The 13,872-nt window shown below is 39.7% G+C and overlaps 1 protein-coding gene across 17 annotated transcripts in view; it reads right to left on the reverse strand.

Moving 5' to 3' along the window:
• Positions 1–1,295: 1,295 nt before the first annotated feature.
• TAF2 (TATA-box binding protein associated factor 2) overlaps positions 1,296–13,872 on the reverse strand; it is an 83,082-nt gene continuing 70,505 nt past the window's right edge. For 14 of the 17 annotated variants that reach the window (XM_036338147.1, XM_036338143.1, XM_036338141.1 and 11 more), the window contains one exon: positions 12,068–13,522. In XM_036338147.1, coding sequence (XP_036194040.1) covers positions 13,230–13,522 — 293 coding nt within the window. In that variant the 3' untranslated portion in view covers positions 12,068–13,229. Of the gene's footprint in view, positions 1,414–12,067; positions 13,523–13,872 lie in introns of those variants that run through there. The other 3 variants (XM_036338142.1, XM_036338146.1, XM_036338145.1) reach the window with 2 other exon arrangements.

A 13,872-nucleotide genomic window follows, 5' to 3' on the forward strand; every position in this document is an offset into this window, starting at 1 on the left:
ACAATGAAAATACATCCTGCATATCAGATATTTACATTATGATTCATAAAAGGAGTAAAACTACAGTCATGAAGTAGCAACGAAAATAATTTTATGGTTGGGGGTCACCACAACATGAGGAACTGTATTAAAGGGTCACGGCATTAGGAAGGTTGAGAACCACAGCCCTAGGGCAAGTACTTCCTGTGGATGGATGTGTACATAAAGACATGGAGGCTTACAGAGTTATATGTCCAAGATCATACATCTAGCAACGGTGGTCCTAGGACACAGGTCAGTCTGACTATTCATCTGACAAGCCAGGCCACCTCCCTCATGCCCTCTGCGGTCCAAGCTGCCATCATCTCTCACCTGGATTATTGCAACCACCTCCTGGATGACCTGTCTCCTTCACCTTCATCCTCCACAGTCCATATATAGAGAGAGTGGACCTTTCAAATGTTAGACCAATTCATTTCTCCACTCAAAATCCTACAATGTCTTCTCATTTCACTCAGAATAAATTTCCAAGTCTTCTTCACAACCTGCAAGTTCCTACATGCACTTCTTCATCCATTCTTTCCTCACTTATTCGGAAGCAATGGTTCTCAAAGTGTGGTCTCTGACACGCTTTCAGGAGTCTAAAGATCAAAATTAATTTTATTCTAATATTCTAATTATGCTAATGTTCTAATGTTTTCATGCCCATTTTCTCATGAGAGTACAGAGAATACTTTATTGATATAGTTTCTGATTCCACATTGCAACTACCCTTTAAAATACTCCCAGTTGGTGAGTTTTGATGTAATATCAAAGAATAACGACTGCAAATGTCTGAAAAGGCTATTAAAACACTCTTCCATTTTCAACCATGCATCTGAGTGAGGCCAGATTTTCTTCATATACTAAAACCAAAACATACTATAATGGATTGGATGCAGAGCAGCTATGAGAATCCAGCTGACCTCTAGCAAGCCAGACATTGAAGAAATTTGTAAAAATGCAAAATAATGTTACCCTTCTCATTAAATTTGTTTTGTTTTGTTTTGGAAAATATAGTTATTTTTCATAAAAATATTATTTTTATTAATATGCAATGTGCTTATTATTATACTTTTTAATGAATCAATACATATTTTTAAAAATTTCAATTTATAATTTTTAATGTGACAGATATCGATAGAGTCCTTATAACCAAGGCTCTTGGGAATCATCAATAATTTTTTTAGGAGTGCAAAGGGGCCCTGAGACCAAACAGTTTGAGAACCACTGCTTGCCTTCCCATGCCCAAAAGAGAGTTACTCTAAGGAATTGGCTCACGTGATTATGGAGGCTGAGAAGTCCAGGATCCACAGTGGGCAAGCCAGAGACTCAGGAAAGCTGATGCCGTCATTCCAGGCCAAGTCCACAGCTGAGAAAAAACCGAGGTTCCCACTAGAAGAAAACCAGGCAGAGAGAGAATTCTTTTCTTACTCAGGCTTTTGTTCGATTCAGGCCTTCAATGAATTGGATGGAGCCTGCCCATATTGGGGCAGGCAATCTGCTCTACTCAGTCTACTGATTCAAATGTGAATCCCCTCCAGAAACACCCTCACAGACACGCACATAATGATTAACCAAACATCTGGGCATTCTGTGGCCCAGCCCAGCTGACATAAAATGAACCATCACACCTTCCAGTCATTCACGTCCCTGCTCAAATATTTTATCAAAGAAGGTTTTCTCTATCACCCCATATAAAATCACACTAACAATCCCATATCTGTATCTCCTGAACCATGCATGCATTACCCTTTATAAATGATAAATATCTTCTTTTATTTCTTCTTGTCCCACTAAAATGTAAGCTTTGACTATTGCATAGTTGAGTTCACTGTTGCAGTCCCAGTGCCTAGAACTGGCACATGGTAAGTCTCAATAAGTATTTGTTGACTAAATGAATAAATACATTCCACTATGTATATAGGCTCACAGACATAAATAAGGTTTGAAGAAGCAAAGTTACTAGAAGAAAGCAGTGAATTTCCCAGAAGTGGACTGTGATGTGTATGTCAAAATGGTGCTTTTAGCAAGGTAGGTATTTATTTCTCTTTCACAGAAAAGTTTGGAACTAGGCAGTCCAGGGAGGTATGGCAGCTCGACTTTACAAAGTCCTCAGGGACTCTCTGGTGTGGCCTTTGCTTCTTGGTCCAATATGGCAGGTACAAAGCCAGCCATCATCTCTTCACTTTCACAAAAAAGCAAGGAAAAAACTAAGAAGAAAAGTGATGCAAAGGGTGCATACCAGCTCGTTTTAAAGAGAGATTTTCAGAAACTGTCACACAGCAATCCTACATGAATTCATTTACCAGATTTAGTCAAATGGCCACATCTGGTTGCAAGTGAGCCTGAAATATATATATGCCTTTGTCCTTGGTGGACACATACATAGCTAAGATACTGGGGGTGGTTACTTAAAAGGAAAAAATAGATAGAGAGGGACCACTGGCATTCTCTGCTGTAGGTAGCTATTGTTTTAGTCTGCCCTTTTCCTCTGGCAATGAAACCCAAGGCGGGTGGGGAAGTGGGAGGGTGGGTTTGGGTGGGAAAAGATCAACAGAAGAACTTGTATGCATATATGCATAACCCATGGACACAAACAATAGGGGTTGTGGAGGCCTGGAGGGGGGGTAGGGGAAGGATAGAAGGGGTCAATGGGAGAAAAGAAAGGGATATGTAATTCTTTCAACAATAAAGATGTTTTTTTAAAGATTAGGGGGGAAAATAAACTCTTCCTCAACCTACACCATCACTTGTGGTGCTGGTGATGTGGTCTACACAGTACTTTCTCTACAAGATGTGGGATGTGATTTGGGCTGGGTAAATCATCATATTCTATGCTCTTGGCCTATTGCTTGGTCCAAAGATGAGCACACGGCCAAGCAAGTCCCAGAATGGGCAAGCGTGGCCAGAGGAAACTTCCTTTGAGACTTACATATAAACGGTAGAAGAGAAAAGCTTCCTTACTAAGCTGAGAGTTAGTGCATCAGGGCTATGCCATCCATTTCACTGCAGCTGCAGGTAGTAAGTTCTACTTGCAATAGGAGCAAAGGAGGCCAACATACAAAGACAAGCAAATCCTGAGGGTGGAGCGGTGACATCACTGGAGTTCTCTAATGCAAGTCCGCCTGAAGCCTGATGTCTCAGTAAATTCTCTCTTTCGCTTACATTGGTTTTCATTGGATCTCTGTCCCTTGAATTTGAAATTCCTGAATAAAATGTGCATCATCAGCATGTTTTCCTTAAAAATTATTCTCAAATGCTCTTTACTGTTTAGTAAAGATCAATTTAGGATGTAAAAAGCACACAAAGTTTGTATGCTTCTGCCTCAAACACACATTTTTGAAGTCTGGGCTGCCTCCTCCGAGAAGCTCTCCCTGACTGAGATCTCCTGCCATGCTCCCTGCCCACATTGCCTGTGCGGTGCCCTCCTCCTCATCACAGAATGCTCAGGCTTCCGTCTAATACAATACTCAATACACTGCATCGAAATTCCTTGTTTCTAGGACAACCTGTCCCTTGAAATGACAATTTCCTTGAGGACAAGGGACTGTCCTCTCTTAATCACACTTACATCTTCCTATCTCTGGGTGTGTAGTAATGATTATATTAAACCTCGTCCTGCAAATATATACACACAACTTTTTATCACCACCTCGTGGTAGAGGGTCTAAATTACTCTTCCATTTTCTTTGGGATATATCACTCAAGTAAATGAAGTCCCCTTGGAAATGGAAACCATAAAACTAAAGTAATAAATGGAAGTACAACTACTGCTCAGCTGACTCAATTAGAATAAAATTCTCAAAAACAGTAAGTGCTGAAAGGTTTCTAAGAAAAAAGCACCCCTAAATAGCAAACCAATGTCTTCTATTTTAAATCAGTTGCAACAAAGATCAAATCACTGGAATATGCTTTAGTAGATAAAGCTTGATTTATAATGATAAAATTTATATTGTATCAAAGGATTTTTTAAAAAAAATTCTGGTTCATGTTTACATAAAAATGGTTTGCGGTTGCAAACTTCCAGCAGTAAACTTTCTCTCCTTGAGGTGAAAAGCAAGGTCAGGTACAATAGCAGTCTAAGCCAGCAATGATTCCAAATGGCTGCATTTCGACATCAAAAATAAGAGACCTGGGGAGGGACAGTAGCCCCTGGCCTTCTCAGCTTGCCTCTCCTGGTTGAAATCATCAGCCTCTGAGTCAGCTGGGGAGAGGGGGGTCAGGGCCCGTTAGTCTCAGACTGCCATGTGTGGGGCAGAGCCTCCACCCTATGAGGGGGGCCGGATGGAGGAGAGAATACCCAAGCTTTTGGCTGCACTCACTAGGGACTTCCCCTCTGCCACTTAAAGTTGGAGGGGATTAGGAATGTTGTTGACCTGTTTTTTAAAAATATATTTTTATTGATTTCAGAGAGGAAGGGAGAGGGAGAGAGAGAGAGATCGATCAATGATGAGAGAGAATCATTGATTAGCTGCCTCCTGCATTGTTCCAAAAATCACAAGGTAAGTGGTAATGAACTCAGGCTCTAAGTCAGCCTTGTGGGGTCTGAATTCCAGTTCCACTGATAGCTAGCTGTGTAAATCAGGCAAATTATTTAACATCTCTGGCCCTCAGTTTCCTCATCTGGCGACTGGAGATAACTATGATATTTCCTGTAGCAGTCAGGAAGGTATAACAACTGCAAGTATATCTGACCCCGGTGGCTTTAAACTAAGGGTTTTTTCTTCTACATAATGGAAAGTCTCATAAATGTATCCACACATGTTGGTTTAGCATTTCAACGATGCCAGGGCTGGTATCTGTTATTCTTTCAGCATTTTCTTCAGGAGCACAAGATGGCTGCTGCAGTTCCAGATATCACATCAGTGTTTCAGGTAAAAAGACAACAGAAGAGGGTTATCAGCCACAGGGGTCCTCTTGATCAGGAAAGATGAGGCAGAACCCCAGAAGATTCCTGCCTATGTCCCCATAGTCAGAACTCTGTCATATGTGGCCACTTGAGCTACAAGGAAGCTTGAAAATACGTAGGAGACACATTTTTGTCCACACAAAATTGAGATTTATAAGCAAGGGAGGGGAAAGTGAATGTTAGAGGGTGAGCACCTAAGCTGTCCTTACCACACTGGAAGAATTGAGAGAATCTGTGCTAAGCTCTTAACACAGTCTGGATGCCCACTGTTTTCTTGTTCACTGGAGAGATTAAACAGTTTACCCCAACTCACACCGTTTCTATACAAGAGATGAGGTTCAAGGGCAGCCTTGGACTCTAACGCCTAAGCAGTAACAATGTAAAGGGTCTAGAGGACAACTGGGTAGATAAGGGGTCCCACTGGTCCTGAATCACTTTTTGTATTCTATGTAAGATTCACACTTCCCCTTTCATAGACATGCTGAGAGGTACGCCTCAGCTGGACCCCTGCAGGGAGCAGTGGAAAAAGAAGTGAGAAGCAGCCAGCTCTTCTGTTCAGGCTTCGGATCACCTGGCAATCACCTAAGAGGCAGCACAAGGACATCTGTATTTAACAGAAGACTCCGTGTTTCCTGGAAAAGTAGCTGTGAAACTCGACTGTTTGACTAAGCATGGAAACCAAATGATAGTCTCCTCAGATACTGGTTGGCTCCTCTTGGAATGGACAACAACCGCAGGAGAGTCAAAACCTGATGTGTGAAGGGACCCCTCAAAGAGAGACAGTCAATAGATGTTAGGAGCTTCTGCCAGGAAAGCAGACATCTCTATTTTGCAGTTGAAAACATTTGCCATTGCTAATTAAAACCACAACACGTAAAGGATAATGTCTCCCCTCCCGCATGAAAGGACTTGGCTCCATATTTGCAAGGTGGAAGGAACATGTAAGGTCTGGTGACCTCATACATAATAACTCTATGCATGTAATTACTGTGCACAGGGGGTCTGGGGAGCAGATTTTTAATCAAAGCCAGGACCAGTCTGTAGTACATTAATGGAAAATGTAGAACACATGGTTCCAAGTCTGGTTGCTCAACCATAAAATGAGCAGGGGATTACCGCCTTGAGTTCCCACCACAGGGTGAGAGAGCAGAAGACACATTCCATGAAGACACCAGCTATGCTGACAAAGGACTGATGGCAGTGCTTGCCAGACCTGGGGAATTCAAGACTTATCAACTTTGACCTTGCCAAGGTCAGAGTTAAAATGGCAGTCATAACAACCAACCAACCAACCAACCAACCACCTACCAATGTCATTATTTCAAAACAGGACTTTTGAACACCAAGCAACCATAGTAGCCATATATGTTCTCAAAGTAAAAGGAATGAGCTTTAAATGGAATGAACTTTTTTAAACTCCTCTCCTTTATCCGAATTGTGTTTGTTTGCTATGCAGAGATTAACATTCAGGAGTCACAGTGTCAATCCTAGCCTCGCTCTATCGGTCCTGGATAGACTTCTTGGACATTAGACCTCAAGGACAGGGGGCTCTTCTATAGCATTACAGGCAGGACCCAGGAGTTTCAGGATGTGGGCAACTACCAATCTCCACTAGAAATTTTTAGAGTGTATCTGTACGTAATTGGAGCAGAGAAGTTGGCAAGCTGTCCCCGCTCACCTCATGGCCTGCCTTAAAGTATCTCAATAGTTTAGATTCAAGTTGCTATTATTGCTACTCATGTATTCATTTTAAGTCTACTACTGGAACCTAAACACCTTGAAGGCAGGGGCCTTAAACTGTCCTTGGAATCTCGCACTAGGGATATCTCCTGTCTCAGTGAGAGCTTGAAGAGTGTGCAGTCTGTCAAAACTCTAAAAGCCAAGCCTAGTGGCTGATGAACATCACTGTGAGCTGGTCTGGGAAGGAGATGGGTTTATCCAAAGAGATCAGAAAAAATAGTGTACAGTCCATTGAAAATTTTCACCCTCATATATCTAACTTCATAATGTCTTCTGCACATGCTCTGAGCATACATGGATGGTCTGAGACTGAAATATACGTTCTTTTTAGAAAATGCAAATAAACCAATCAAGGCTGTCTATATTTAAAAGCTGAAATAAAGAGTTTATAACCTAGATTTTCTTCCACAAAGTGCAACCTTCTCTACGTATTTACTGTGTAGTGGTAACAGAATAATCACAGGAGTCTGGAAACTGGCAAGAAAACTTTGAGACAATCTTATCCAGTCTTCTCATTTTTCAAAGAAATAGCCCCAGTGAGGTTGGGTGATTGATTCACTAGACACCTGTGAAATTGGGACAGAGAACCCAGGTTTACTGATTCCCAGAACTGTGATCTCTCCACAATATTATTTATTCTGTGGCTGATAAAATCACCTTCTGCTTTTATATTCAATTCAATAAAAACAGAGCCTGTAAGTGCCAACAGTGACTTGCAATGACACTAGATAGTTAACGAGAATAAGCATCATAAACAGGGTAACAGGATGACCTCCACCCTCACTCAGTGGCTCATAATCAAATGGGAAGGACTTCTCACACCCAAGCAACATGTTTTGGGGGTAAAAGTTTATCTTGAGGAATCATAAAAATTTTCTACCTTTTCAACCCACTCAATTTGCCGAGTCCTTTCCTCCTGTACTATACTTGGAATATCTAACATTACACAGAATATCTGGTACAGGCAGCTAGATATACCTGTTGAAAAGCAAAGTGCTCTAGAGACTGGTCCTTGATGTCTGAGAGTAGGAAAATGAAATACTATACTTTGTGCAATTCTCCTTTGTACAAACTCCTGCACATCAGTCTATACCAGCCGTGGGCAAACTACGGCCCACGGGCCGGATCCGGCCCGTTTGAAATGAATAAAACTAAAAAAAAAAAAAAAGACCGTACCCTTTTATGTAATGATATTTACTTTGAATTTATATTAGTTCACACAAACACTCCACTCATGCTTTTGTTCCGGCCCTCCGGTCCAGTTTAAGAACCCATTGTGGCCCTCGAGTCAAAAAGTTTGCCCACCCCTGGTCTATACGCTGGCATGCAAACGTGTAACTGTTACACCATCCAATTATGTCACTTAATGACAGGCTCACAGATAGAGGGCAGGCTAACAGTTGTTGGCAGGGGCTGGGGTAGCTGGGTGAGATGGGGAAGGGAGAGGAGGGATTAAATAAAAAAGAAAAAACTCATGGACACAGACAAGAGCATGGTGATTGCGGGAGGTGAAGGGGGGTAGGATAAAAGGTGATGGACAGAGACTTGACTTGGGGTGCGAACACACAGTACAGTGTACAGATGATGTATTGTAGAATTGTGCATCTGAAACCTGTATAATTCTGTTAACAGTGTCACCCCAATAAATTCAATAAAAAGGGAAGAAAAAAAGAATGTCACTTAAGTGAATGCACATCAGTATTACTCTAATCAATGTTCCAAGCAAAGGCCATCATAGTAAAACACTGAAGGACACCACCTGATGAATCCCGTGAGCACTGTGAGTGAGACATGAGAAAAGAGAAAGCACCAGTTCTCAGTGGTGTGACTTTGAGGACAGGGACTGCCTGTCTTATTGACAATATTATCATAGTAATAATTTAGGCTACAACAATGATCAAAATATACTCATAGCTGAGAAGGATTACAATTCTATTAGTATATTTCCTTCTCAGCAAGTATGTCCTATACCCAGTTTTCCCTACTGTTAACATGTTACATTCTCACAGGACATGAACAGACCTAAGAAAACATTGGTCCATTAACTAAGCTCCAGCATGGATCTGGATTTCCCTCGTTTTTTCACTAATGTCCTTTTTCAGTTGCTGGATTAAATCCAGGAAAACCCATGTTTCCTTCATCTCCTCTGGCCTGTGATGGTCCCTGTCATTCCTTAATTTTCATCAATTTAATAGTATTGAGGAATATTTTGCAGAATATCCCTCAGTTTGGGTTTGCCTGGTGTTTTTTTCTCATCATTAGACTGGGTAGGCTGGGATTGTGGTTATTTATAACTACGGAGGTGCCCTTTGCATCTTGTCATATGGAGCAGGACATATTAACAGAACTTCTCACTGGTGATGTTTCCCATGGTCACTTGGTTAAGGCAGTGTCTGTCTTCCTGAACTGTGAAGTTACTATTTCCCCCTTCCCATACTCTCTTCTTTAGAAGTCATTTAGTCCAGCCCACACTCAAAGGCAGGGATGCCAGAGGTCAAGAGCTTTGAGAGACAATTCTGCTTGGGCTGCAGCACACTTGATAGGGAGAAAGTTCACTTGTTTACAGTAAAAAGTTGGAACAGTAGTGATGGGTTAGAACAGTGATGGCCAACCTATGACACGTGTGTCAGAGGTGACACGCGAACTCATTTTTTTGGTTGATTTTTCTTTGTTAAATGGCATTTAAATATATAAAATAAATATCAAAAATATAAGTCTTTGTTTTACTATGGTTGCAAATATCAAAAAATTTCTATATGTGACACGGACCAGAGTTAAGGTTTTTCAAAATGCTGACACACCGAGCTCAAAAGGTTCGCCATCACTGGGTTAGCAGATGGGAAAACTAAGTTGCTTTCTAGCTATTTACCACACAAAGATTTCAATGTAAGAATGGTACTTCGATCAAAGTATCTTTTTACATTTACAAGACATGAGTAGTAAATTCTCTCTTTAAGAATTGTCCAAAAGAAATAAGGAGAACAAGAAACAAAAATTGTAAACTTCAAATTCTAAGAAATTTGAAACTCAAACCCTCAGCACACATGGAAGGGTTGCCAAGTGCAGAGAGGAGAGGTGCAGGAAGATGTTGAGAGGAGATGCCATCCCTGCAGCTCCCCGGCACACTCAGCAAGAGAAGGAAGTCAGACAAAAGACGAAATTAGAAAATTAAATGTACAAAAATTAGGAAAGAGGTAATAAAATTACCATCGTTAGCAGATGTGATTATTTTCAAGTAAAACCCAAGAAATGCATTAACTATATTGAAAGCAATGAGAATTGAGTCATGTAGCTGTAATGGTTAATTTTGTATATCAGCTTGGCTGGTCAAGAGATGCCCAGATAGCTGGTTAGACTTTACTTCTGGGTGTGTCTGTGGGGGTGTTCCAAGGAAGACATTAGCATTTGGACTAGTGAACTCAGTAAAACCAGATGGCCCTCCCCATGCCTGAATAGAAAAACATGGAGGAAGGCTAAATTCCCTCTGTACCTGACTGTAGGAGAGCTGGGACATCAATCTTCTGCCTCAGTCTTGGTTCTCAGACCTGCAGAACCAGACTGAAATCTATTCTGTGGGCTCTTGCCCTCAGGCCTTTGGATTATACCACTAGCTTTCCTGGGTCTCTAGCTTGTAGACAGCAGATTGTAGACCTTTTCAGCCATCATAATCACGTGAATCAATACTCTGTAACAAAGATGTGTGTTTGTTTCTCTGGGAACCCTCATTAATGGAGTAGCTAAGTACAAAATCAGCTTAAAGGAATATACATAATATTATAGTGAAAAAAAACACCATTTACAGAATGCCAAACCAAAAAATAAATCACCTTATAATGTAACTAAAAAGAAATACTATATTGATAGTAACATCAACAACACATTAGCCATTGATTTAACACACAACCAATACCTACTACAAAAACAACTTCAAGAAGGTAGAAAAACTAATTCTAATATTTATATAAAAAAATAAACCCAGAAAAATGAAAAGTTATAGGAATGGGAAACTGATCAGTGGAAGTCAGGAACTGGGTGGTGAGAGAGTTGACTACACGGAGGGAATTCTGGAGTGGTGGTTGGATATACAAGTCCAAGTATTTGTCAAAACCCATAGAAATGTACAGCATAAGAAGTGAGTATTACTGTATATAATTCAATAAGTCAACCAGAAAAAGAAAATAACCCACAAGAATAACCAAAAAAATTGACAAAGAGATTAGGGGAAGCTAGCTCTACCGTATCTGGTAGCTACAGTAATCTAAACAGTGTGACATTGGCAGTTGAGCACACAGATCCATGAAACCAGCTACAAAGTCCAGAAATGGACCCAACTATATTGGAAAATTTAGTACATAACATTAGAAATCTAGAGAAAAAAGATGTTGTTTTAAATACATAGTATTGGGTTATTGGGTAGCATTCTAGAAGGGGGGAAGAAAGTACTCTACCATCTGTCAAAATAAACTCCATACGAATTCCAGTTGAATAAAGGATATAAACCTAAAACATAAAACTTTTAAAATAGAAAAAATGGGAGAATTCTTTTATAATTATGCATTGAGGAAGACATTTGTTAGCATACTGACACAAAATGTGGTAGTCATAAAAGATAAACTGTACAAAAATAAAAAATTTCTCCAAGTATCATTTGCTTTAAAAATGTATATATCATATAGACTTACTCTGGAAAGATGTGTGTAATACCGGCAACAGTGACTGCCTCTGGGAAATGACAGTAGAGAGACTGACACCAGAACTTTGATTATGAATAATTACCTATTTCAAAAATACTGTTTGCTCCTAGTCATAAACATAACTGAAAGCTCACAATAAAAAAAAGTTGCTCATAAGAAACATACAATATGCTATTTAGAAATAACATAGTGCCCAATACAGTACTCAATACCTAAGAGGTGCTTAAATTATGTAGGTAGCTATTATTTGTCACTGTCTTCCTACAACACAAATTATTTTGAAATATATCATTACTATTTTCAAAGTTGGGAATTCCATATATGGTATCACTGCACACTGTAATATTCCATTTTTCCAAGAATAATTTCAATAGTCAACAAGTAATTAATTGGAATCTTTAAATCACTGCCATTTAGGTCCTTCGATGCCTGATCACATTCCCTTTTACTTAACACTCCTGGCCAACTTGTACTGGTTTTCAATTCCTGAGCATGCCCTTGCTTTCTTCCATACTTTTGAAAATACTGTTTCTTCTGTTCAGAGAACTGTACCCCATCTCTGCCTACCAAAACCATTCTTCCTAAAAGGGCCAGTGCAAATTCCACCTATCCACGAAGCTCTACACAAACTTTGTGGGCAGGTATTCTATGTACACAGACAGAAAGGAAACAAAAGATATAAAAAGATACAAAGGCAGAATGATCCATTTAAAAAGTCATTTATTAAACAAGTTAAATACAAATAAAAGTATATTGAAACGTCTAACTATTGGATCCCTTTGAAATATCTATTCTGGGAAGAAGTATCTTCCAAACTTCTTAAGGGAAAGGATAAAAATATAACCCATATTAAAAATTTTTAAACAATAAAGTACATGGTAAATTCAGAAATAAAAACAAAAACATACAAACTATTGAAGTATTGAAACCAAAATGTTCATGTCTTTTAAATGCCTGTGTATACTCACATGAAGGCCAAGCTGTCTATGTCCAAGTTAGTAAACAGTCTATCGATACCATTTTAACGTATCATAGCTTGTGTCACAGAGAAATAACTTTAGAATGTGTTGGGTGTGTAAATTGTTCACATTTAGCAAATATATTCTACGTATGGACATATTCACTTATACTTAATGAAAAAAGTAACATAATTTAAACATCTTGATTTAAGAACTGGATCTGATGGTTCTGTTAAATTCCAACATCATAATTGCCAAATGCATTATCAAAAGAGTTTTTAAATTTTTTTTCTTTTTTTTTTTTCTTTGTAAAGCTGCTTCCAAAAATTTCAGGACTTTTGGGCAAAAGAAAATACCATGTAGTCTTGTTTATAAATTCTGATGCTTAGGCTCTACGGTTAACACACATACACAAAAACATGCAATAGAGAGACTCCTATAGAAAAGCTTCTGTTTTCTTCAGTAGTTCCAAACGGTGTTATGTAATCTGTCACTGGAAACAGTGGTTCCACCACAGGCTTGGCAGTAGCTTCTGTTTAAAACTTTGCTCGATAGCATCCATCAAAGGCTTTCAAACATACTTTCTGGCAGCACGCATGGAGTCCGTAGTGTGAATGGGGACTGCCAGTGGGTACGAGGGCCTGTATGAAAAAGCGTTTGCTCTGTGTGTGTGTGTGTGTGTGTGTGTGTGTGTGCGCACGTGTTAAGGAGGTAATGGGATGAAATGGTTTATTCAGAACATAAACACATTTTCCTTATCACATCCCAACTGTGTAAATAATAGAAATCAAATATTTAGAATTTAAATGGATTCTGAATTTCTCTGAGAGGCAATTTTTTTCCTTTTATCGTTCTTTACAGAGGCCAGAGATTCAGTTATACCTCTTGCGGACAGAGGCAAAGGTCTCAGTCGGAGAGAGAAGGAGAGCAAATAGACCTGCCGCTGGCAGGGCTGGAGAAGGTGAAAGGCTCCTTGTCCTTCTCTTTGCTCTCATGCTTGTGCTTGTGCTTATGCTTATGTTTGTGCTTCTTCTTCTTCTTCTTGTGCTCATGGTGGTGGTGGTGATGGTGGTCACTGTGTTTGGAGGACGTCGATTCCTTAGAAAACACCGAGAGTGGGGCTGTTGCAACCGGATGCATACTCATCTCCAGAGGTGACTGCTCTTTACCTTCAAGATTAAAAACACCCAAATGAATTCCTGTTGGTAACAAGGAAAGTGAAACGAAAGTAAGAGGGAGTATAGAAGAGAGGGATTCCTAAGTGTTTATTACTTTCATGGGAATAATTAGGAACAGAAGTACCCAAATAAGTACACACAAACAAGTTTTCAGCATCGTGGCCAGGAAGTTGACTATTTCAACTCCTGTAGTCTATACAAATTATGACATATAGCAATGTGTTACAATCAATCTTCTAAAAATTAATATTTACTATTTTAAAGTACTATGAAGAGACAATAATGATTACACTGTTATAGGTTAAGACCCACACTGGTCAATGAAAACATAGCTCCTTTAACTACAGCTGTGCCCTAAGCTATTGGAGGTG

This window comes from Myotis myotis, unplaced genomic scaffold (assembly GCF_014108235.1).
Source record: "Myotis myotis isolate mMyoMyo1 unplaced genomic scaffold, mMyoMyo1.p scaffold_m19_p_16, whole genome shotgun sequence".
Lineage (NCBI taxonomy): Eukaryota > Metazoa > Chordata > Mammalia > Chiroptera > Vespertilionidae > Myotis > Myotis myotis.